Consider the following 27464-nt stretch of genomic DNA (forward strand, 5'->3'; position numbering starts at 1 on the left):
AATTGATATGTCCACAGATGATAATGAGTGTGGAAATTTAACCCAGTCCTGTGGTGAAAATGCTAACTGCACTAACACAGAGGGAAGTTACTATTGTATGTGTGTGCCCGGTTTTAGATCCAGCAGTAACCAAGAAAGGTTTATCACTAATGATGGAACCATCTGCGTAGGTAAGTTCAACAGTCTCACTTAAAATTTTTACCTGTTTCTTATTGCTTATTACCTTTAGAGGTATATTAAATAATATTCTAATAAAATTCTGCAACTCCTTGAATACACCTTAGTTGTTGAATACTTTCAGAAAACTCTTTTACATTTCCAATGTTGTATAATAATTACTATGGGATATTTAGCCAAAGGTATAAGAAAAAGAAATTTTTGTTGAGAAAAATCATACATCTTACAAATTTATGAACCTGTGAACTCTAGCGTAGTGACCAAAACAGAGTATTTACCTTTAATATAATGTGCCAACATGAAAATTATCATTTGTATCACAAGATATTGATAAACTCTGAGATTCTGAGATGGGCTCTACATTTTCTTAGAAAATGTTCAGGGAGAACTAGACTCAGCCTTGGATCTTGCTATTTCCAAAGATACTTCAGTGAAATCTCACACACTGGAACTGAGTCATGAAAATTCAGTGGCTCAAGGTTTGCAAGGGCGTAGAGATTTAAACTGTGAGAAAATAATACTATTTTTATTGAATGATAATTTTAACTTGAGTATTTGCAGCAAATATTTTATTGAAATATAACATTAGAATATAGTTCAGAAATAAGAATCTATGAGGTTTTGCCCAGAAAATACAGCCACACTCTTTGTTCTTCTCAAGTCTTTACTACTATTCAACTTAGAAAGTTAATGTGTGTGTGTTTACCTTTCATATTAAAGTTCTAAATATGTAGCTCTGTAAGATTTACTAGAAATCTTCCAGAGAGTAAAGAAGCCTAATTGTAACATCTTAATCACTGGAATTTAATACAATTTGTGTTTCCATTCCCTCTTGTCTTTAGAAGGCATCTGTCTTTTCATCTGATATGTTTACTTGTACACATCTCAATTCACAAAGGGCTATGTTTCTCTGTTCCTGTTCCTTACAAGTAAAGAATTCTTAAATATAAAAAAAAAGGATGAATCACAGGCTCCAAAAACATACACACAAAGATGTCTGAATACCAACATTCTTTTTTTTAAAGATTTATGAATTTTATGCATTCAAGAATTGGGGTACAGTCCAGAGGTGTGGGGGTAAGAGGATTCACCAGAGACAGAGTGGGGAACAGAACAGGCAGATTGACTGAAATATACTGCTGAGGGGAGCAGCAGGCGAGACAGGAGAGGTCTGCTGCGCCATGTGTATCACCTCCCTGGTCAGGATCAAACTCATGCTGCAGTGACTGCAGGTAGCTTCATAGTGCTGCATCTTAACCCCTTGCACCACCAGAGAGACCCCTGAATACCAACATTCTATGGAGATGTAATACTTTTATAATTTAAGACTCTCCCAGTTTTCATTTCTTCCTGACAAAAATGGAGTAACCCCAAGTTTTTCCTGAATTCCCTTTTTAGCTCTTTCAAGTAATTAATAAACACAACCGTTATATTAAAACCCAATAAACAATACCCACTATAGCATCCTTCAGTTTCTACCTGTTTTGTTTGATGAATTATTCAGTGAAAAACTCATACTCTGGAAAGCTGTTATTTCTCACCAATTTCATTGTTTTAAAGATTAAGCTCTTTTGAAAATCAGAGCAGCTATTTTTTTTTTCCAATTCTTCAGCAATTTTCATTGTGCACTATTAGAATACTCAGGAAATTTGAAGAAAAAACCCAAATTCCATTCCTTTTCTACATTAGTGCTTCATCTTACAGTATATTACCTCTGATTTGAAATTTTAGCTGATCCTTAAATTTGGCATGCCTGTATTATAGTCACTAAAAACCTTCATAAATAATGAAAAACTACAGTTCAGGACAAGAAGTGATGCAGGTAAAATTGTTTACCTTTAGTCCATACTCAAATACTTTACCACAGGTAAAGTAATTTTGACACAGAAGGCTTTGGGTAAGATTTACCACCAATCATATTTTTCTTCCCCTTGGAAATATACTAAAATGGTATTTCAGTAAAATGGTACATCACCCAAGAAACGTATTTCCAGATTGACATTTCAAAATGGGGAAACAGGCCTTCAGCAGTAAGGGAATCCTCCCAAGGCCTCATGAGTAGAACTCAAGAACAACTTTGTGTTTACCATATGCTTAAGAGCAGTGTTTAATGCTTTAATTTTTATATCTTATTGACTTGGGTACTCTGACAACTTCAGAATTTTTTCTGGTTTTGAATAATGTTACCATTCAGTTTTGTCTTTGCAAATTACTTCCAGTAATTGAACATTTTATCTTTTCTCTGCAGTCTGCGAGTTAAATAACATTAGAAAATTCAGTTATTGATAAAAATTTTTAGAATCAGGACAATCATATGATTATGTTTTGAAAGAAGATTATGATAAAATACTGCTGGGCTGGCTTATTGTAGATATGAAAAACAAGCATATCCTTACTAATGAAAAAGTAGTGAATAAACTTTTTGATGTGCACAAGCAAATGATTGTTATGATGTGCTTACATTTAGCCAAATCAAGTTAAAAGTATTGTCGAGCATTTGTTTGATAATGGAAAAAGTGGGTCAGTTATTAAATATGGAAAGTCAATTGTAGCCTGACTGAAATAATTACATAGTAGCAATTTAGCTATCATTAAGATAGGGGAGAGAGTTCTTTTTCCTTTTTACAGCTCTGAGGAATACCAAGATGTGGTAATCAAGTAAGACACGCATTATCAATCTGTTTTCTCCAAAGCTACATATTCACAAGTTTCCTGCTAATAAAAAACACACAATATAAATAGAATCCCTCATCTTAATTTACCATTTACAACATGCATCTACTATATCTTAGGTACCACTATCAACATTCATAGACATTTATTCATTTGTTATTAAAAGGGACTCTTAAGTATTACCCAAGGTCACCCAGTTAAGGAATGTAAGAGTGAGAATTTGAATAAAGGTCTTCTACTATGTTAATCTGTATGGTTTTATTAGACCCAAATGTATTTGGCACTGAAAAAAAAAAACAAAACTGCAAGAGAAGTTAGTGTGCATCTTACTGTAAAATAGCAGTCATATTCATATTGGCTAAACCAATGTCATCCCATTTGGGGACCAGATATTCTTTCAGTATTTTATGGTTCTCTATATTTTGCTAGGTGGCCAAGGGGTATCAAGGATAGGATGAGGATAGTGGAAGCGAAGCTGTTGACTACTCTGGCACAAAGCCATTGTTCTCTCTCTCTCTCCTCTCTCTCTCTCTCTCTCTCTCTCTCTCTCTCTCTCTCTCTCTCTCTCTCTCTCTCTCTCTCTCTCTCTCTCTCTCTCTCTCTCTCTCTCTCTCTCTCTCTCTCTCTCTCTCTCACACACACACACACACACACGCACAGATGGGAGTGCTAGTGTAGCATTCCTTTTTCTTTGAAAGTAGTGAACTTGGATTTGTGGATAGAATACAATGTCAGTATATGGATTTGGCAGAAGATGGGTGTTTCTACCGTTTCTTCAGTCCTTAGATTGCTAATTGTCTTCATAAAACAAGTACCATGCACTTTCTTACTAATGGAAATTTTTTCAAAATCTGGCAAGATGCTTACTGTCATTTTTACTTTCCGGTACTGTGAGTTTTAGTGTTTTTCTGTGCCTTTATTGCATTTTTAAAGTAAGAAATAAGGATCAGCTTCATTTAAGATAACTAGCTAAATGGCATTTTAAATTGTAGTTTGATTATGCCCCTTTTTATGGCAAACAGTATTATGCCACTGTATTTGTTTTTTTAAATCACATTGTATATTTGAGATTACAGGTTTATTCATTAATCTAACATAGTGACTCCCTAAGATGTCAGAGCTGGGAACACAAAAAAAATTTGTATTACTTTAAGGTAATGATCTGTACTCTTCAGTTCTTTGGAATCATTCCTTATTCTGGCATAATATTTATACTGTATTTATAACTTTAAAATATTTTGCTATAGTATGTAAAATTTTAAATTAGGGATATAAATTATGTGAGTTTAAAACTAGTATTTTTATTGTGGTTTTGATATATGGCTACTAAAAATCTGAAAATTAATTCTGTATAATTGGTTATTTTATCTATGGTGGTTGTATATTAACAATTGCAGTAAAATATAATCAGAAAACAAAGAATAACTTTTAGTAAAGTTTAACGGAGTTGAATCACACATTATGCTGCATCCTAATTTTTTAACTTACAGCAAAAATGAAGCTTCAGAAATAAATGGGTCACTCTGTTATATTCCCCAAATTACTCTCAACTGAGTTGTGATAGTCAATTTAGTTTAAAATACATTTTAAAAATTGGGCTTTTTTTAAATTAAAACTAAATGGTCAATGATGGAAATTGATTTAATTATTTTATTGATTAATCATTCTATTCAGAAAACAATTCAACAGTTTAACCCATGAATAAATTTTTCAATGCACTGTCAAAATAGATTGACCAAATCAGAGTTTAATAATAATAATAAAAAAAAAGTGTACCTAAGTTTGCTCTCATTACCAATGGATCTGATTTTCCTTGCTTATTGTAAAATTTAATATGAATTCATTAACTTGACATAATAATGTTATCAATACATGGCTGAGGGATACCCTAAGACCCCAAACTGTTAAGAGGTGGCATGCTCTAAAAGGGTATGCCAAGTACACACAGAGGCAAAGGAAGCATACTTTAGTGTGAATGATTTTTAATAGAATTGATATGCAGAGAGAGAAAGAATTATTTCAAATAATAGTTTCCCAATAAATACCCCAAGTTACCCATCCCCTCATGGGTAAATGCACAGCCAAGCAGGGTGACACATGGCCCAAAGTGGGATCACCAAAGTCCAAAAGCTTGCCACAAGTCTAAGGTACCTTCTGACAAGGAACCACAACAAAGGAGTTAAGCAGATATCAGAGAGCTGAAACAGAAGGAGAGACTCAAAATTAACAATATCCCACATAATCCAACATTTGGTCAAGATATGGCCACAGGGACTTCCTGGTGGCACAGGGTGTTGAGCGCAGCACTGTGGAGCTGTTTGCAGCTTCCGAGGAGCTGTTTGCAGTACTGTGAAGCTATTCGCATCCACTGCAGCACGAGTTCGACCCCCAGCCAGGGAGGCAACCCACATGGCTCCCCAGACCTCTCCTGTCTCGCCTGCTGCTCCCCTCAGCAGTGAATTTTAGTCAGTCTGCCTGTTCTGTTCCCCACTCTGTCTCTGGTGAATTCTCTCTCACCCTCCCGCGCATCTGGCCTGTACCCCAGTTCTTGGGGAAAAATAAAGAAAAAGAAAAATATGTGGCTGCCACTGTCACTGCCAAGGACCAGAAGCAGCTTCCTCATGTGTCTGTCACCCATATGTTTCTTTTTATCTTCCAAATAGCTCTCCATGCTTCTCCGCCACTTGTGTCCTTCCATTTGTCTCCTCTCAGTCCTTTTTCACATGTATTCTTTTTGTTCTACCTCCCTACCTTGCTCCTTCTCAGCTGTCCTCCATTCAGTCTCGTTCATGGCGTATTGAGACTTGTAATCCAAGGGGCCTGCATGTACATAGGGGTAGGGAAAATGGCACCTATTCAGTGTCCCTCCCCTCTTTCTTGGAGATGTTTCTGTAACACTATTATCAAAAAGATAGCAGTTTATAAGCACTAAATTTAAAAAATTATTTTTTCAAATATTTTCAGATATAGATGAGTGCAGTGAATCAGTAGTCTGTGGTGATCATGCAGTGTGTAAAAACACGCTTGGTGGGTATATCTGCTCCTGCGAGGAAGGTTATCAGACATCGACAGGAAAATCACAGTTCACACCTAGTGATGGCACTTACTGCCAAGGTAAGTTATATTCAATTTTATGTATTATCGAGGAACTATGTAAAATATGTACTGCGATGTCATAAAGTATCAAAGAAGTACACCTTCCTTTTTTTAAAGATTTATTTATTTATGCATACAAGAACTGGGGTACAGGCCAGAGGTGCAGAAGGGGGGTGAAAGGATTCACCAGAGACAGAATAGGGAGCAGAACTGGCACACTGACTGAAATACACTACTGAGGGGAGCAGTGGGAGAGTCAGGAGAGGTCTGCTGCGCCATGTGGGTCACCTCCCAGGCTGGGGGTCGAACTCGTGCTGCAGCGGATGCGAATAGCTTCACAGTGCTGCATCTTAACCTCTTATGCCACCTGGGAGGCCCCACCTTCTTACAAATATATTTTATCATTGACAAAATGAAATTAGAGAAGAAAATATTGTCTTATTTAATGAAAGATATGGACCATGTATTTATGTACTTAACATACCCAAAGGAAACTGTTACCAAACACAAAGGGTTTGTTTCTTAGCATTTCTCAACCAGTTGACCAGACCAATTGAAGATTTGTGGGAAGAATTTATTACTTGAATCAAAAATGGAGACAGAAAAGACATTCTCAAAGCTGTTTCCCCTTTCTAAAAGGAATTAGTATTTTTGTGGGACTTTTGGTATTGGACAGGATGGAAGCAGGATGAAATGCATGAAATCTTGGGTGACTGGAGACAGTGTAACTTTGATGGAGTTTTGTAGAGTTGTGGGGTCCTTGGGTTCACTCTGGGAAAGGTTTCTCCAGAACTCCCATTTCCACAGCACGCAGCAAGTTCCCCAGGCGAGTTTCTCCATGAGACAGAGACATTAGATATATTTAAAGAGCAGGTTTATTAGGGAAATGGAAAGGGACAGGTTTGCTGAGAGAGGCCTGCATGGTCGCAGGTGGGCGGCCTTGAGGAGAGAGGCCTCCACTGAGGGAGGTCAGTGAAGAGAAGCCCCAGCATGGTACAGGTCACTGGCAGACAGGAAGCTGCTGCCCTGCAGAGGGAGAGAGTTGGTGGAAAGAGGCACCTGCACAGTCACAGGTGGGCAATGGGAGTGCTGCCCCAACCTGTGCAAAGACTGTACTGATAAAGTCCTTTTTCCTTTGGGAGGGGTCACTCCTCAATGGAGTGACCTGCTTGTTGCTGATGTTGGGTAACTGGCAAAACCAGGAAGGGACCAGAGATTCCAGGAAGGGACAGGCAAAACCAGGTGGGCCCAATCTCCATATCTTTAACCTTAGGCCTGTGCTCCACTCCCTGTAGGAGTCTGATCCTTCTTGGGTCTCATGCCTTGTGATAAGGCACTGATGCCTAAGGGTCACGACCTCTACAGTTAGGTTAATGGTCATGTTATTTCCCTCGACCCCCACCTCCTTTTGAGTCAGGTTCTGGTCTTGGGGCACCTCCTTTTCAGTCTATTTCTGTCCTCCATCAACTTCATAACCAGATCATGCTCTTCATGAATCTGTTTAGAAAATGGCAAGATAAGTGACTCCTTAGGCAGCCACACTAATATGCAAATAGATGTTAATGAACCTAAGCTAATTTTAGGTCACTGAGTGCCCTCTTTGTGTATGTTGCTTTAGAGTTTAACCAGTTTGGGCTAGAATCTATAGCCAACCCTTAACTAAACAGCTTTAAAATAGCTTTAAGGATTCTGATAATGCAAACTCAGCATTGTCAGTCTTCTGTCTCCTGGGAAGTAACTACAATCTTCTATCTTCCACAAAATATTGTGTATTTTAGTGGGTAAAATAAAAGCATTTTTATTATGAATAAAATTTAAAAATAATAGTTTAAATGTTAACAAGAAAAATGAAAATTGTTAAGAATTTTTTTAATGTTTAAATAAATGAGAAAAAAAATCTCTGGAACCAACACAGTCATCTCAGAAAACAATATTTTTTAAAGAATATTATTATTTTCTTTTTTACAGAAAATGTGAATCCAGACTGCCTTTTAGATAGTGCATGTATCACTGCAACAATTCACAAAACTTTTAAAAAAGTAAGTAGATTAGTTAAATTGCATGTTTTAAAATACTGGCATTTTAGTTTCAGTTAAAATGCTTCCACTGTCACATTTAAGAAAAATAACAGTCAATCTTTGTATAGAGTTGAAATTATCTACAAGTAGAGATCTAAGTATTAGGTTTGAGTCACAAATAGGATTAGTTTGAAATCCCCAAAGTATTAAGGATGATTTTTATGTATTTATCTCATCTTACATTTTTACTATTTGGTATACTTACAAATTTATTTCAACAAAAGAAGTTCAAAAATAAAATAATAAAAACACACTTTGACTCCAGGTCCACCCCAATGTTCTAAGTAGACATAGACATGAACACAATTGATTTTTTACTTCAAAGTGAATATTTCAAATAATAAATAAAGTAGGACACTTATTTGAATGTGATTGAAAGTATGAATCTCAACATGAGTAGCTATTAGTGAAAGTAAAATTACATTTTATCTCATTATATAAAGAATTTTCTCTGGCTCATTAAAATCTAATTCAAATTGCTAAGTTATAATTTATTTTAATTTTTGAAAGTTAATTTTTAAAAACATCAGTTTAAACATGTTCTATTTCTTTTATGAAATAACTCCTAAGTTTTTGAAGTTATTTGCTAAACATTTATAAATAATCTCAGATTTAAGTGCTGCATACTTTGGTTGAGGTTTAGTTGGTTATGTTACAGATGTATAGGGCAAGAAAACCAAATTCACAATAAATCTGACATACAGACTTTATTCCTGAAAAGATCCTATCGTACTCTAAGCTGGTTTCTTTTTTCTGCACTCATTTGTGTTCAGCTTAGAAGCATAGAACCTGTGGCTTTGCTACAAGAAGTCTATAAAAATTCTGTGAAAGATCTTTCACCAATGGATATAATTACATATACAGAAATATTAACTGAATCATCCCCATTACTGGGTTACATGAATAGCACTAACTCAGCCAAGGACACTCTTTCCAATTCAACACTTACTGTAAGTATGTTGAACTTTAACTACTAATTTAATTTAAATTTAAATTTTTCCTTATATTAACAATTCATGTATTATTCTATCATCTTAAAAGACACCCTTTTTTCCAACAGGAGTTTATAAAAACTGTGAATAATATTATTCAAAAGGATACATTCATAATTTGGGACAAATTATCTACAAATCTTAGAAGAACTCATCTTACAAAACTTATGCATACTGTGGAACAAACTACCTTAAAGATATCTCAGAACTTCCAAAAGATTACTCAGTTTGATACTAACTCAAGTGATATAGGTAAGAAGTCAAGGTCAATTTTAAAGTATTAGTGTTTCCAATCAAGTCATTCTCAAAAAGGGAAGAACGTATTTAAATGCTGTTGATTAAACTGGCAGTTTATTAATTTAGAAATAAATGGTGAATAATATTAATGAAATACAAGAAAAAAGAATGGGTATATAAGAATTGCTACCTTTTTACCATCTCTACCTTTCCTATTCCTGAAATCCTTAGCATTTATGCTCAAAGTATATTTCTCTATTGTCATTTTGACTCAGTCATCTCACAACTTGTTAGAATGCAAATTGACCAGTGATAGCTACGATGGATTTTGTGGATATAGTATATTTAAGTTTCACTTTGGAATCCTTTGCTTTTTGATAATATGAAGCTATCAGCGTAGTAAATTAGAATGTTTCCTGCTTCATACAATCACACTTAAAACATTCAAAATCTTGGATCAAGTTGAGGATACCTATAAAATTGCTCTGAAAAGCGAGATACATTTTCTGAAATAATCATTGCATACATATATATTTTTTTCCCTGGGTGACATCCTTTTATGCAACAGTAGATATTCAAAAATTATTAGTTCATATGGATTCACCTCTTACTCAAAATTAAAGTATCAAAACTTGTGACTAATATTTGGGAGCCTTACATTTCCATGATGTTCCTGTATGATAAAGGTCAAAATATACCAGGTATGGAAATTATCACTCAAGAATTTAATTCAGTGACTCTCTATATAGTATGCTAAACTGTAGATACTATCCTCTAAGATATTGTAGTAGCTTGTCTTTGATTTAGTTGTTATGATTTATGGATCCCTTGCATACATACATATTTTGTCTTTTACTTGATTCAATAAAGACTAAATTAACTTTGTGTGCAATATGAAAAATTTAAAAAAACAGCAAAAAGAGTAAAACTTTATCAGATTTAAGGTAGAAATGCATCTCTTTAGAAAAATTTATATATTTAAAGTAAATTTTAAGATATAAATTATAATGTTCAAACATGTCCAGAATATATTCATTTTGAATATATCCTTCGAAATAACAAGTTAAAATACAGTAATGGTGAATGAAATTGTCTCTGATAAACAAATTGACTAAACTAATTTCAGAGAATTTATGATTTTCATTACTTTGTTTCAGCCCTCAAAGCTTTCTTTTTTGATTCATATCACATGAAACATATTCATCCTCATATGAATATAGATGGAGATTATGTAAAGATATTTCCAAAGAAAAAAACTGCATATGATTCAAATGGTAAGACTTTGACAATCTTGTATGCAACGTGTCAGTGATTTGCAATAAGTAGTGATCCTGCATTTGATTATCATATATATAAATATATACATGTATGTATACCTACATGCATAGAATATGTGTGGTTTTCTATAGAAAAAATATTTGATATTTGTATACAGAATTTCTATATTTTTACTTGAAATTTTCATTCTAATAAAAATGTATGGGGATAACTTTTTATAAATTTATGATTGTTGAGCTAAAGTTGGTTTACATTGTTGCCTCTTAGGGACCTTCACAGGTATTACATTGGCTATGTATATTGCTTGGGACAGCATGGCCATTTTTAACAATGTCTTCCAATCCATAAGCAAGGAGATCTTTGCATTTCCTCATGTCTTCTATTTCTTTTAACAATGTCTATAGTTTGCATTGTATATTCACATCTTTTGTTAAGTTTACTTCTTGGTATTTGATTATTCGTTTTGCACTTGTGAATGGATTTGTTTTCTGGATTTCTTTCACTTCTAATTTGTTGCTTGCATACAGTACCCATACACTTTAAATTGATTTATTATTAATTTAGGTTTTTAGTGGAATCTTTTGCAGTCATTCATCTGCACATAATGATAGGTTTACGGTTTACTTCTTCTTTACCAATTTGTAGTCCTTTTGTATCTTTTTTTTTTTTTTTGCCTCATTGCTCTAGCTTGGACTTCTAATATAGAATTCAGGGAGTTAACAAAGAAATCAAGCCTGACAAGCTTTTCCTTTCACTTAACCTGATATGAGCAAGCACCTACTCTCTTAATTTTATCATTTATCTGCTCTATTAGAAAGCAATCAGCTGAGAGTGAAATTTACTTTAAGTTTTGTTGTTGCCATGTAGGTCAAAATATATTACACAAGGAAAACATGAATTTTAATATTTTATCAAAGAATATGTAAATGTCCATAGATACAAATGAAAATATGTGTAATATACCTGTCATATATTATATATAGACATCATTTTGCAAAAGGACAAATTGTCTTTATTGTTAAAAAAATATGTTGTGCATTCATTTTCAGAAAACCTCTTAAAAACTTTTTAATCTTTTTTCTTACTTATCAGTGTTATACTATCCATTCTTTTATGCAGCTGTAAGAAACAGATGGCTATAAAACAAAGCAAAAATAACTAAGCCATACTTCCACTGAACCCATATCTCTTACCCTATTATATCACATTCTAATTAACCAAGCACACATATAATATTTAGGAGTAAGGCCAAAGAATGTGTTAAACTGTTGCAGACAATTTTAGTAGTGTTTAGAGGTTAGGAATAAAGACATTGAAAATATCTATCATGGTGACAGATGATCAAATTGTCTTAGAATTAATATCTCTAAGAGAACTTGTCTGAGTGTATGGTAGGTTTGTTATATTTAATAATCATGCATGCAAACTCTGACATTTGAAAGGGACAGTAATATAAGCTCTTGAGAAAGTACAGAGAAAATTTGTTTTCTTCAAGGTTGTCCTGTAAAAATAAGGACAAGTCTAAAAACAAACTAGTCAAACCCACTTAGTAGCTACAGGTAATTTTCATTTATTAATAAAATCCATAAGTATAATGTGTCAATTAGTTAAAACCTGCATAATGTCATTAATAGGAAAATAAAGAAGGTATATGAAGGCACAAATACGAGTATTAGAAAATAAGGGAGGGTTAAAAAGGAGAATAGGATTCAATTCTTTGAACTGTAGTTTTAACATAAAAGATAATATATTTCTGTTATTTATCTTTAAATTACTTGTGAAATTGGGGTAATATTTTAGATAACAAAGTAGAGCAGACTGGGACGCCCTATTAAGCAGTGTGTTTTTAGTTATTATTAAGTAAAAATAATAATAAAACAGTTTGGGAACAATGATTCTCTTAGGTGTTCATTGCAGTCTACATGGAAAAATTTGATCATGCAATTAAACATCAGTAAAAACCATAATTCCTCCCAATTCAACAATTTACCAATAGCTTGAAGTGCTATGATTGGGCCGCTATAATAAAACAGTTTATTATTAATGTCATTCAAAAGAACAGAAGTAAAAAAAAAATAGGCATAAAGAAGAAAAACCACTAAAAGGGAATCTATTAGCAAATGCATATAAATAATAATTCTGAAATAAAACCTTGAAAACTTAACACCATAATTTACACTATTTAAATACATGTTTTAGACATTGTACTGAAAGGTATGTTAGATATATTTTGTCCTTAGAAAAGATATGGTAATATTAAAAGTTATAAAAGATTTCATAGGGCAAAAAAGACTGTAATAAACATTGTAAAGAAAAAAAACAAGGAAGTATGGATGATTGTTAAGTAAGAAATAACCTATTTTATTAAGTGATTACAAATTTTTAGTCCCTACAGTTGAATGAACCCCTACTTTACTCAAAGGAAATATAAGTCTGATAAGAGAATTAAAAGATAGATCATGATTAGAATTAGTGAGAAGTCAAAGGAATTAAAGAAGATTAGAAAATGATGAGAATGCATAAATACTAACACAGTATTCATGAAGGTTGTAAAAAGAGATGATTTTATCTGTCAAGAATCATCTTTTACCCAAAGTCAAACTTCAAAGTTGAATAAGCATTTCCCTTAACAAAGAATGGTGGAGAACAGATTTCTAAAATCCATCTTATCTTTTTTGGTGCTTCATTTGACTTTGGACCATCACCTATTGCAATCTCTGAGAATCACTGTTGCATGAACTGGTTCATCTGGACTAGGTCAAGTTTATCTAAAATGTTTCCATGTCTTGCTTCAAGCCCTGGTCAGTCCAAAGCAGAGTTGTAATCTCTTGGAGACAACATAATTTCTCTAGCCCAATGATGATGCACTAAAATAATTTCATTTTTTGATATAAATTTTCTAAGTTGGAAGTTAAGAAAAATACTTTACATAATGTATCTTGCTTTCAGAGAGGATCATAACAATGCCTCTTACAGTGCCTTTTTAAATTGAAATAGAAAAAGTCAGTAGCTCACATAACTTTATCCAAAGAATATTATTTATTAGTGTGATATTGCAGTGTGGAAAGTTCTCATTCTGCATCATAATCCTTTGATTTTTGAATGATATTATCAACAATTGTGATTAATTTATGTTTTTCAAATTATTTGTTGGTGTCACAAATTTGAGGGGGAAAATGAATGTGATAGGATGCTTCCTAAATTGTCGCAGAAAGCTAAAGTAAGCATGTTTCTAGTTAATAAGTATAACATTAATGACACTAATATAGCATCTTGAATTTTACGGAGGACTCACATATTGTTTAATTTGATCCTTACCTTATTCTAGTAAGTAGCTAGATTGTTACTACCATCATTTTATAAATGAGAAAGGTAAAATCTGAAATAGTTAATTACTTTGACCATGATCATTTAGATAGAAGCAGTAACAAATCCAGAACTTCTGATTTCAAGATTAAATTCTGAACTTAAAGTGTTTAATTTAGTGTCTGTAATTCTGTACAACAAATTGACAATGAATATGAACTAAGTTATAGCTGAATGTTAAAAGATCTAGATGTTGAGTTGTTGACACACTCAATCTCAGTGATAATTAACTGCTGCAAAAAACTAGGCCATTGAGACCATTAACATAGGTGCAGTGTCCAGTATAAAGGAAAAGTATTCACGTGATAGTCCATACTGAGCAGGCTACATTTTAGTATTGGTTTATATACTGACACACTACATTTCGGGAATATCAGGATGTGTGGATAAATTGCTGTCTCACGATATAATAAATTCTCTATCCTGAATCTGCATAACCATATGTCATTAACATTAAATAGGAAACACTTCAGGGGGCTTGACGTTGAACTCAGTGGTATCTCACAACTCAATCAAATCTAAACTTTCTTAATACTGTAAGTCTGTGATAATTCCAGCCCAACATCTTTCTAATTTATGTATTTGTATAATGAAGTACTAACTCAAAAGGTTATCTTTTACATGAATACACTTCACACCTTGGTTCTTAATCAAGACATAAATAAATTTATCTAAGACTATTTTTGTCCTAAATATAGTTTATGTAAAGAGGATACTGAAACAAAATCATCAGTTTCAGTATCTGAGAATTTGTCTCAATATGACTAATGGTGTATGCATAAATTTATTAAAAGCCACATTGCAGTACCTGGGCATTTATATGACTCCCTTATATTGTAAATTGTCTATTCAATTTTTATGTTTAAGAGTTTTAGTATATTTTTACAAGAAGTTCACTAAATATACTTATTTGATTGATAGGCAATGTTGCAGTTGCATTTTTATATTATAAGAATATTGGCCCCTTGTTCTCATCATCTGACAAATTCTTATTGGAACCACAAAGTTATGACAATTCTGGAGAGGAAGGAAAAGTCATCTCTTCAATAATTTCAGTATCAATTAGCTCAAATCCACCCACATTCTATGAACTTGAAAAAATAACATTTACATTAAGCCACACGAAGGTAAGTTGTTTTTCCAGTGACTCTTGGTTCTGATTGTGAAACATTCAGAGAAGTGGGCATTTTTGTTATGTGTCATTTATTTATGAGTTCTTTAGTTTAAAAATACGCATTCAAAATTAAAATTAAAAATTAAAGTGGCTTCGGGGCCTTCCCGGTGGTGCAGCGGTTGAGCGCTGGGTTGCGAAGCTGCCCGCAGCCTCTGCAGCGCCGGTTTGATTCCCGTCTGCTCCCAGGCCACCGGAGGAGGGTCCCACATGGCGCGCAGACCTCTCCTGCCGCCCGCTGCTCCCCTCAGCAGTGTGCTTCGGTCCTTCTGCCTGCTCTGCTCCCTGCTCTGGCTCTGGTGAATTCTCTTACCCTCCCGCGCTTCTGACTGTACCCAGTGCTTGTATAAATAAATAAATAAATAAATAAATAAATAAATAAATAAATAAATAAATAAATGAATGAATGAATGAATGAATAAATAAATAAATAAATAAAAAAAATTAAAGTGGCTTCAACTATTTTTTATGTAAAATATCCTTGTTTTTTCCAGTGCTCTTTAAACTTTCTAATAATTACCAAAGAATTTCACGTAAGTGATTCTTTGAAATTAACTGTGTGTTAGTTTTACTTTTAAGTACATTGCTCACTTTAGAAGTCTCCAACCATCAAGGAATGTATTTTCTCCTTCCCTTGTATTTTTTCTTATTTATCTTTGTTAGAAGATAGGATCAGTGATGCAAATGCTTTTTTCTGTTTCGCTCAGTGGTGTTGTTCAGCATCTGGATTAATGATTAATTTCTAGTGTAGACTCAGTAAACATGTATTGTCTAAAGAACATGATAATATATGTTATATGACATATATATGACAATAATATGACAATTATATGACAATAATATATGACATATATTATCATGTCATGCACTGTTCTAATTGACAGACAAAACCTCATTTGATAATAAATAATTCTTATAGCAATTTAGTGAGAAAGGATTGAAAAATACAGAATTGTTGCAATAGAAAGTTCGGTCCTACCTAGCAGCAATCTTCATTTATTAGCATTTCATGACTTACTCTTTAGGCAGGATTTTAATGAATGATATGCAAAATAGTATTTTGAATACAAAAAAGCATTACTGCATATTATTTTCCCTCTTTTTCATCCATAAAAATGTCTCTTTTTTAGACCACAGATAAGAATTGGAGTCAATGTGCATTTTGGAGCTACTCTCTTGACATCATGAATGGTAGTTGGTCTTCAGATGGCTGTGAGCTGACATATTCCAACGAGACCCACACCTCATGCAGCTGTGACCACCTGACACATTTTGCGATTTTGATGTCCCCCAGTCCTTCCATTGTAAGACAATTCTTCACTTAATATTTTTAAGTCTAGATTTGTTTTTTCTTTTTTTCATGTCATTCAGGGAATCATTTTTTTAAAGAATTATTTTATTTATTTATGCATGCAAGAGCTGGGATCTATGCCAGAGGTGTGGGGTGTTGAAGGATGAGAGGATTCACCAGAGACAAAGTGGGGAGTAGAATAAGCAGATCTACTTAAATACACTGCTGAGGGGAGCAGCAGGGGAGACAGGAGAGGTGGGCTGTGCCATGTGGGTCAGCTCCCCAGGGGCTGGGGATCAAACTCGATGCTGCAGTCGCTGCAGAGAGCTTCATAGTGCTGAAACGTGACCCTTTCTGCCACCAAGGAGACCCAGGGAATTATTTTTATGTTTTCCTTGTTTTTTCAGTAACACAATTAATTAATAAAAGTCTATTGTGTTTGTTCTTGATTTCCTATCTGTGTCCTGTGACATATGTAGTCAGAATTTTAGGTTATTTTCAGCATAGGACTCATCTAGTCTAATATATAGTAGACTGTTTAAGTTCATTGACTTAATTTTTAATGCTGCTTTAAAAGGCCACTTATCCTATTTTCATGTAACATGAACTTACAATGAAAATTTAGTTAAAAATATTTGGTAGCTGATCAATAAGTATTAATACATTGATATTACAATTGATATTACAATGTATTAATAAACATGATGTCATGTTTAAATAGAATAGAATGCCTCAAGATTTTTAAACACAAAACTCTCTAAAGTGAATAGTTTCATAATAGGTATATTATATCAATAATTTCTTGCTTTTTCTGTTATGAAATTTCTTACTTTGTATCTTCACATCTTAATCTTCATTTGATTCTAAGTTTTTTCCCACCTGTATTTACAGTGTATCAAGTGTATTTAGTGGTCAAATAAATCTGTCTACTCATAATATCAGTCATAAAGTTTTTTTCTGAATGTTAAATAAGCAAAAGCTTGTAATCTGCATATTCTGTATATTAAAAATAACTTCTTCTGGTTAAAATAACACCAGTCTTTCCCATTTCAAAGTCTCTCAACTATACTGTATCAGTGTTTTATGTATAATATATATATATATATGTATGTATCCAGCATTTCTAATACCTGTTTAATATGTTTTAGATGAATTGCTGCACAGAAATGAGATTTGTTCTGATCACTGACAAATCTGTTTTAATTAACCATATTCACATTATAATAATGAATTGCCTTTCTAATATCATGAAACTGATGATGATAACATTGTTAAACCATATATTAATGCATATTATGCCTTGAATAAATTACTGGTTACATAACTGTTACATGATTTATATCAGATTTCTCTGAATATTGAGCATTTTTGAAAGTACAGTATTTTCTTATCTTAATGCATATTTGTATTTTTATATTTCATGAACCTTTTGATTAATGTTTCACCAAAAAGGAAGTTTATTATATGTTCTAGTTTTTTGAAAAGTTACCAAGTTATTCTCTTAACAGCTTTATTATCATTTTCCCTTAGGGTGTTAAAGACTATAATATTCTTACAAGGATCACTCAACTAGGAATAATTATTTCACTGATTTGCCTTGCCATATGCATTTTCACTTTCTGGTTCTTCAGTGAAATTCAAAGCACCAGGACAACAATTCACAAAAATCTCTGCTGTAGCCTATTCCTGGCTGAACTTGTTTTTCTTGTTGGGATCAATACAAGTACTAACAAGGTATGCAGATCCCCCTACTCACTATGTTCAATTTCTGAATTTCTGTTTTCCCAAACATATGTGTCACAGAAACATGAATTATAATTGAAAGCTTAATGGGAGAGACATGTATTATGCATTGTTTTTAAGCTGTCCTTTCTAATTTTTTAAAAAATTTATTTACTTATACATTGGGGTCCAGGCCAGAGATCTGGGGATGAGAGGATTCACCAAAGACAGAGTGGGAATGGAACAGGCAGACTGGCTGAAATACAGTGCTGAGGGGAGCAGTGGGCAAGGCAGAAGAGGTCTGCCATGCCATGTGCGTAGCTCCCTGGACATCCGGGAATTGAACTCCTGCTGCAGTGGCTACGCATAGCTTCACAGTGCTGTGCTTAACCCTTTGTGCCACCAGGGAGGCCTTGGCCTTTCTAAATTTGATGATGCTAACATATATAAACACCCTGCTTATCAATTTCATTGATTAATCTCTCGCATCATGATGCATTATTGAGACACATGTTATTGACTAGAACAGTGCAAGGGAACATGCATACAAGAATGGTTTTCCTGATACAGCAGCTGGAACTCTAAGTCAATTGCTCTCCTATCAGTTGGAGATTAGAGAAGTGCATTTCACCAGCACAAAATATGAAATTGCCTCCATATTTCCATTCCTATTAGAAATCTTTCTAGGACAGAAACTGTCTGTAGCTTTTCAAGGTTTTTTCCTGAGAAAAGTGCCACAAAGCATCTATTCTAAACAGTATACATTAGACCATGAACTGCATGCCTGTTTTTTTAATTTTGCAGTGGTATTAACAAGTTTCAATTTTATCTATACCTCAGTAGCCTTCAGTGCCTATTTCTGTCAACTTTATCCCACCATCACCATCACCTTAAAACAATTCTTTATAGTTTTTATCAATTCACTCTGTCACTTATCAAGTTCTTCTCATTTTCAAGTCATATTTCAGGTCTCACATCCTCACTAAAGTGGTTCCCAAATTTCACCTGAGACCTATCTATCCTCCAACCTTATTTTGTACTCTCCAATATATATTTAGAATGTAATCTCATTAAGTTTAAATTATGTTTTAACAAGTATAATAAGTATGTGTTTATTATGCTACCTCTCCAGTAATAGACAGCATTAGTTGATTACAGAAGAGTGTAACAATTGTTTTTCTGTTGTCTTTAATGTCCAGCTCCAGTTCTAGGTGTGAAGGAAACATTTACAAATAATATTTAGCTGAAATCCATCTTAAGATAATCTTACAACAAAGTGATTCTATATTGAATATTTTTGCAAAATATATCACCATTTATCTGTTTTATAAATTTAGTGTGTCACTTAAGATATTTTTATGTTTCATTTAGCATAGAATTAGCAATAATTTTCATTCTTTGAGCATGAATAAAATAAAGGAGAGGATAGGCATCTCCAAAACAAAAATCAACTCAAGTCATAACATGCTCACTTAGATATTATGCTTTACTTGTAACTAATCCACACTTTATCACTTAATAGATATAGATGATAAGTATAAAACTCTCTGGACATGAACTTATTCTATCACAGACTTGGTAAGTGCTTTACGTTGATGAAGCACAGTTCCTTTAAATCAACTGGAGGTGGATATATTAAAAAAAAAAAAAAAACAGACACTTGACAGGAATATTTTAATGTGGTGGAGCATTATATAAAGTCACACAATTCATAGAGAATTTTGAGAATTTATGTTATGACAATGTTGAAACAAACATACTGATGGTTTCTCTTTTTTTATTTCAAGCTCTTCTGTTCAATCATTGCCGGCCTGCTGCATTACTTCTTTTTAGCTGCTTTTGCCTGGATGTGCATTGAAGGCATTCACCTCTATCTTATTGTTGTGGGCGTCATCTACAATAAGGGATTTTTGCACAAGAATTTTTATATCTTTGGCTATCTCAGCCCGGCAGTGGTAGTTGGATTTTCAGCAGCATTGGGATATAGATATTATGGAACCACCAAAGTGTAAGTTAAAATGACCTCATAAGTATTTGAAATATAATTCTGAATATGCCTTGTATTGAAAATTTTGCTTTATTGAAGTACATACAAACATATTTACAGATTTTATCTCTAACTTACTTTTCAGATGTTGGCTTAGCACAGAAAACAACTTTATTTGGAGTTTTATAGGACCAGCATGTCTAATCATTCTTGTACGTATATTTAAATTTGTTATTAGAATTCAAGAAGTGATGATTAAATGGAAGTTAAAATTCCCAGCAACTGAGCATTGGTCTGAGGGACAAATAATTTTGAGCACTTTACAATGTATAATTTATTAACATTTTGCATGTTACATCACTAATGAGAAATATGTATGTACATTTAAAAGTCAGAGCAACTATAATTCATTCTTGGGGGAGATTTATTTCTGTTTATTTCTGCATAACATACAGAAAAACATTTTTTACTTATCAGTAGTATCTTAGCATACTTCAACATTGAGAGTGTACTCACAACTGATAATCTGGCATTTTAGATGTTTACGTTATTTAATCTTTTATGATCAGTGATCTTTGAAAATTAGACTGTCATCTTTATAGTTTTATCAGCCTTTTGTACCCTATCATCATCATGAAAGTGATTTTAAACTAAATTGCAACGTCAGAGAAAAGAACCCACTATTTCTCATGAGCAGACAAGTTATATATTGATAGTCCTATTTCAACAAAGAAGAGGGCCTTTTAATTCTTACTGGAAGTGGTTTCAAACCTACGAATTTGGCAGGTGTTATATAAATAGAGACTTTCTATGTGTCTCAAGAGCATTTCTAAGTGCTGTAAGTTTTCAAAGCCATTCTGAATATAATAGTCTGTCAATGAATCTGGGAGGTCTGACAAGGCTCTAGAATGGAATGAATTGTCAGTGGAGAAACTGTGACAATATTTTGGACAACTTTGTACCATATGTTTTGACCATAAGTTAGCTATCTTTTTTGAATTTTTTTGTCTCTCACTTTTTCCCACGTGCTTTTTATGATTACAAGGAAGCTGCTATGTGTAGAAAGACTTGAAATGCAAAGCAGATTTCATCAAGGTTTATTTTTTTTAATGGTATGGATAAACAAGATATATTCAGAGACTAAATTTCTTAATCATCATAGAAAATTGTGTACACTTCTCACAATAAATCTAGCAATTTAAAAAGAAACATTGGCTAGGTTTCAGGTAAAATAATTTCAGAGTTAATTTATTACAAATCCAAAATAGTCAATCCGCATAATATTACTAAATGGAATCACATTCACATATTTTCTTATCTGATCTCTTATGAATATTTTGTGTGAAGACACTAGTCTCATATTCTGATTTTACTGGTTTCTTCTCTATTGGACGATCACTGATATTGTTTTGTATAAATGAAAGTTCTATGGAACAGAACTTCAGTAGTGAGCTGAAAACTATACTAAAACAGGAAAAAATAGGAGTTTATTTGTCTGAAATAAGACAGGGAAAGTGTTCCTTGAAATTGGTTTTGACGCTCACTTATATAAGGAGAAAGATAAATTTGAATTATTTTATAGTAATGTCCACAGACTGTAGATGGACTTGTCTAAAAATAAGTCCTGCAAACTTTCCTAGAAGCCTAAATGAACAATATCATGTGCCATGATGTTTTGACCAGATAAATTAAGGAACCAATTTATCCTTGATATAGAATGATAATCATTCCATTTATAAAGGCCAGGCTAATTAAGAAATGGATGAGGCACTTCAGTTTTATTCTAATGCTAAATGATGTATATCATTTTATTATCTTTAAAAACATAAGAAATTCCTTAAGTGATTGTGAGTTGAAGTGAATTTATTTACTCTAGTTATCCATGACTTACTGTGTTAATGCTGACATATCACAGAATATTATTTTTATGTGATACAATGTTAAGTGATACTTCCCATTGTCCCAGAATGGTATCTCATTCAAATATAAGTAAAAGAAATATTTAGCACCAAACATTTGAATAAGAGTCACTAACAGTTCAGGTCCAACATTCCCCAATGGGTCTTATAAAAAATCCAGTAAGAGGACTGGAGAAAGGATCCCACAGGATAGTAACACAGGTTTTGGAGCACAAGTGGGGAGCACAGTGTTCAATAAGAGAAGTTTTTCTTTTTCCTGCCAGTGCACTGTGTTGCACAGCATTTGAGGCCACAGTTCAACTAATTGCAATGTTATTTTCTGCAGAGCAATATTTACATTGCATTCGCTGCGTGACGACCCTTAGTCTGCAAAGCTACATGGCCTTCTTTTTTTGGTCATCTAGAACATAAAAGTCTTTAGTAAGTCTTTGATAATTTCCTGTGTATTTTAATTGACCCATTAATAAAGACCATGGAAATAAGTGAGGCAGGAAGAAACTACATGACTTCTCTGTGCCCTGGATTCCTCATATGTAAAATGAAGATAATGATGCCTGCCCTCTACAAGACTATAGCCATCTCAAAAAGAAACACTTTAGAAAATGTACCAATCTTTTAAAATTAAAAAATGAAAATGCACAGTAACTTGGAGCATAGTTTTTGGTTCTCTTCTTTCTATCTTTTATAGTAAAATTTAATGTAAAAATTAATACAATTTTAAAACCGTGATTTGCACATTAGAAAATTGTATGCAAGGTTTGAATTTTGGCCAATAGCATGAATGTGTGTGTGTGTGTGTGTGTATGTGTATATTTAATACAGACCCTAACTTTTTTTTAAAGTATTGGCACACAAATGTGTCAGCATTTGTTTAATTACAGCAAGATAATATTATGTTTTTATTACTTAATATAATTTGTTTAAAATGTTTAGTATACTCTTCTAGAAAAAAATTGTCTATAATAAAACAAAGTGTGAAATATAGAGAAAATCAATATAAGCTTAATAGAATACATACATTTATTTCACAAAATAAAGACAAAATATAAGTGAATCTTCAAATTAAAATAAATTTAAATTTAAATTAAATTTCTGCTGCCTGGTCTTAACTGAAAGATAAGATCATTTTCAGGCTTTCTCCGAACAAATCTGGGAAGACTTGTACTCTAGAGAAGAAACCTCTTAGAACAGGCAATAGCTTTCATTTTTACATGGAATCCTTATATTTCTTCTATATAATGAAATTCCTAGTAAGTGATATTTGCCCATTTTTATGAATGGAGCCCAGAAGCATGTGTACTTTGGGATTTTGATGTAAAATGACTTAAAGACAATGTGTAAATGAGTAGGAGCTGAATTAGTTCTGCACAGGTCCTGTTTCTGTCCATAGGTATTTTGTTTCAAAGGGATATTTAAACTTTCAGTCTCCTTTGATAACTGCTATTACTTAGGTATTTGAGCAACAATGTTTCCTGCATTGATCAAATAAAAATACTTCCTCAGGTGTTCACCCATTAATCTTAAGGATCTCTTAGAATTCTGAAGAATGAACCAATGACCCCACTGAGTCTATCTACAAATCACTACATTTAGAATGTTTTCAGATTGTCACTCTATGAAAAGATCCCTGGCCTGCTTTTGAAAGATTGAGCTATACAATAAAAAGACTTCTAAATCTTTTTAAAGCAAGCTGCAAACTGTAGATAAATTTCCATAATTTATTTCTTTCCTCAGTATTTTTCATCTTTAATGCTGAATACTATCAACTAAAACTTGTGCCAGTGATTAGATTCTAGTACTCAAATGTAAAGAGCTTGTGAAAATCATTTAACTTTTAAGTAGAATTTAAGTTTTTCATAAACATGTTCAGTATTGAAGAATATAATGTGCTTGATTGATGCAAATACTAATTAAGCTATGTCTAAATAAGGCATTTTCTTTAAAAATGAGAACTTCCATTTGAATTTAAATCACAACTCTTATAATTGTTTCTATATTACTACTCTTCCCCACTTCTTTTTAGATTTGGCCAGAATTCCACTCATTTTTTTGCAGTAGCCTCCTAAGTGTTCCTTCTCCAACTATAATCTCTTACTCCCCTTTCACCTGCAAAAATCTATTAAAACCTACACAAAAATGAACCTTCACATAACACTTACAAAATGGATCATATCTATGTGTGTTTATTAATTTTGATATATTCTTTTTTTTAAAATTTATTTATTTATGCATATAAGAGCTGGGGTACAGACCAGAAATGTGGGGGTGGGGGTGAGAGGATCCACCAGAGACAGAGTGGGAAGCAGAACAGGCAGACTGACTGAAATACACTGCTCAGGGGAGCAGCGGGCAAGAAAGGAGAGGTCTGCTGCTCCATATGGGTTGCTCCCTGGCCAACTGGGGATCAAACTCATGCTGCAGAGTCTTCGGATTGCTTCATAGTGCAGTGCTTAACCCCTTATGCCACCAGGGAGGCCCCAATTTTGATATATTCTGAATTATAGTTTTAATTACACAAATTGCCCAAAATTGAAAGAATCTTATGCAATTAGGTAAAGTTAAAAAGTGAGCCTCTCATCCCACATATATTCTCCATGACAAACTACTCTGGTTCTTAATATTTATTTTGTATCCTGCCACTTCTTTGCTACACACCACACAGTCATTTATTGCTTAATGACAGGAATACCTTTTGAGAAATGAGCAGTTAGGTGATTTTGTCATTCTGCATACATCAAAGACCAATTACAAAAACTAGGTACGCTATAGTCTACTACATATCCAAACTCTGTATAACAACCACCACTTTATATGTCATCCATAGTTGACCACATAATGATCACATAAATAATATCATTGTTTGGCGTGTAGCTATATAACTATATATATAAATTTAAGCTAAAATTTTGATTATAAATTCAAGCACATTTAATTATTACCTGCAATATAGCTTATTCATCCTTATTTTTTAGAATATATAACTCTACCATTTTGTTAGTATGATTATGCCCTAATTTATTTGACTTCTTTCTTATAGATTGACACTTAATTTTAGATTGACATTTAATTTGTTTCCAATATTTTGTTATTGCAAATAGTACTGCAAAGACAATCCTTGTTCCAATTCTGTTTTATATATATATCAGTTATGCAAAATTGAAATAGAAATGCAAGTAGGAGAAAATTTTTTAAATTTATGGCTTGCCTCCAAAACAGTTACTTTAACTAATTGTTTCCACCAACAATATATATGAGAATTAGTCCCACAAATAATTTAGGATATTTTTGCCAACTGTAGATATTGTTATCTCTTGTGGTAGCTAAATGGCTACAGATTTTAAATAAAATTTAAAAATGCCTCCTGATAGGATCTAGTCCAAAGGAGAGCCTGAGGTGTCCATAGTCAGAGCTAAGTCGGAATATACAAACACAAAAGTGGAGAAAGGAAGGATTATGATATACTAGGATTATTAATAGGGGTACAATTGACAATTTGGGACAAATGTTTGTTGTAGGGTCTGTCCTGTGATTTATAGGGAGTTTAGCAACATGTCTGCTATCTACCCACCAGGCCACCCACCACCACCTAGATGTGAAATAAGATGTAGCAAAAAAATATATATATTATAATATATATATAATACACTATATTGTGTGTGTGTGTGTGTGTGTGTGTGTATCCAGACACAATCAAATGTCCCTTTGCAGATGATAATGCCAGTTATCTTCATTGGAAACCACTGGTTTAGATCTGGATATTAAGTATCTTTATAGAAGTACATTTTGTTATTTTCATTAAATGACACAAATAAAAGAAAAATAATTGTAATCATGGTTTTGGCAAAGACCTTTGAATTACCTCATTGAAACTATATTAGAAGACTATGCATTTTAAATTTTAAATGTTGTAGATAATAACATTAACATTTTAATTACATATTTTATTGTAATGGCATCAGAGTTGTTTGATGGGCCTTTTAGCTATCGCTATAGTTCAAAACACTTTAATATTCTAACCTTTTCACCATATTATGTACTAATAAACATTTCAGTATCTGTAACATTTAGCTAGGGTTTTCATATTACACTGGCCATGAAACAATAGGTAGCTGGAATTTTAACAAGAAAAAAAATGGAGTTAAAACAAAACATAAATAATACATTTGTAATTTCAGTGTATTCCCAAACATGGGAGTTGTATTCTTACTAGAAATAACTCCACAGATAATCTCTTTGGGACTCATACTAGAAAATTTAATTACAAATGGATAACTTCATAGAAATTAGAGTTCCAAAAAAAAAAATTGAAAAAAAAATCCCTTGAGTCAATCAAATCCAATTAGAAATAACTGACCAAGGTATAGTTCCTTACTGGTAATTCCATTTAAACATAGTTTTACAGTGAGTTAGTTATGTTACATAATGATATGTGAAAAGGAAACACTGTGAGTATTGATAAGAGAGTCCTTAGAATTATTATTCACTTTACATTTGTAAAGTATTTTAATCTTTATAAAACCCTTTTAACATCTGAGTTAATCCTCACAAAAGCTTCTGTAATACATCAAAATAAAAAATAGTAATAGCAGTTAATGAGAGATTTTTACTAGATATCCACACTATAATAACTATAATTTTGTATTATCTGTTTATAATACCTTTGGGGTTCTGCTCTTTATAACTTTTTAAAGAAATGTAGCTTTTCTTTGAGAAGGATTGCTTACATTAAAACAAATGCATTCTTATATAGCCAACAAATAAAACCTTCAAGTGTCTACTCAGTACAAATTCATAAAAAAATCTTAAACTTGACTAAGCACAGTACAGGTTCTGATGATTCTTATACTTCTGATCATCCTCTGAGCTTAACACAATGTCTTTGCTCAAGCTGGCATTCAACCAGAAGGCACCTTCTTTGAATCAGTCCCCATGAACATCTGAAGGGCTGTTACATATAGCTGAAAATATTTAAGCTTCCCTGCAAGTAAAGATCCAAAAATTATTAAGACTCTGTTCCCTTCAGTAGTCTCTGCAAATAGTAACTACCCATTAGGAGAGAATAGATGCCCTGTGTGACTTTGTCTTGAATTTTGTATCTCATGTAAAAATGTTAGTGTTTAATTTCATGGCTTTCCAAGAAAGAAACATTTAAAATTCCTTATGATTAAAATTAAAAAATGGGGCCTCCCTGGTGGCTCAATGGGTTAATACACAGCCTATGAAGCTCTACGCAGCCACTGCAACACGTGTTCCATCCCCAGCCAGGGAGCTATTCACATGGCATAGCAGACCACTCCTGTCTTGCGAGCTGCTCCCCTCAGCAGTGTATTTCAATAGAGCTGCCTGTTCTGCTCCCCACTCTGTCTCTGGTGAATCCTCTCACCCCCTGCACCTCTGGCCTGTACCCCAGGTCTTGTATGCATAAATAAATAAATCTTTAAAAAAATAAAATTTAAAAATGACTCCTGATAGGATCT

At 33.1% G+C, this 27464-nt stretch overlaps 1 protein-coding gene across 3 annotated transcripts in view; it reads left to right on the top strand.

Annotated features, from left to right (window-relative positions):
- The window catches only part of ADGRL4 (adhesion G protein-coupled receptor L4), a 90178-nt gene that overhangs the window by 49273 nt on the left and 13441 nt on the right, over positions 1-27464 (top strand). For 2 of the 3 annotated variants that reach the window (XM_037498717.2, XM_037498719.2), the window contains exons 3-13: positions 18-170; positions 5815-5964; positions 7915-7985; positions 8798-8974; positions 9085-9268; positions 10411-10527; positions 14819-15024; positions 16199-16372; positions 17890-18093; positions 19869-20089; positions 20214-20280. In XM_037498717.2, coding sequence (XP_037354614.1) covers positions 18-170; positions 5815-5964; positions 7915-7985; positions 8798-8974; positions 9085-9268; positions 10411-10527; positions 14819-15024; positions 16199-16372; positions 17890-18093; positions 19869-20089; positions 20214-20280 — 1724 coding nt within the window. The remainder of the gene's footprint in view (positions 1-17; positions 171-5814; positions 5965-7914; positions 7986-8797; positions 8975-9084; positions 9269-10410; positions 10528-14818; positions 15025-16198; positions 16373-17889; positions 18094-19868; positions 20090-20213; positions 20281-27464) is intronic. The other variant, XM_037498718.2, reaches the window with a different exon arrangement.

This window comes from Talpa occidentalis, unplaced genomic scaffold (genome assembly GCF_014898055.3).
Source record: "Talpa occidentalis isolate TD23 unplaced genomic scaffold, MPIMG_talOcc4v2.1 talOcc4.9, whole genome shotgun sequence".
NCBI lineage: Eukaryota > Metazoa > Chordata > Mammalia > Eulipotyphla > Talpidae > Talpa > Talpa occidentalis.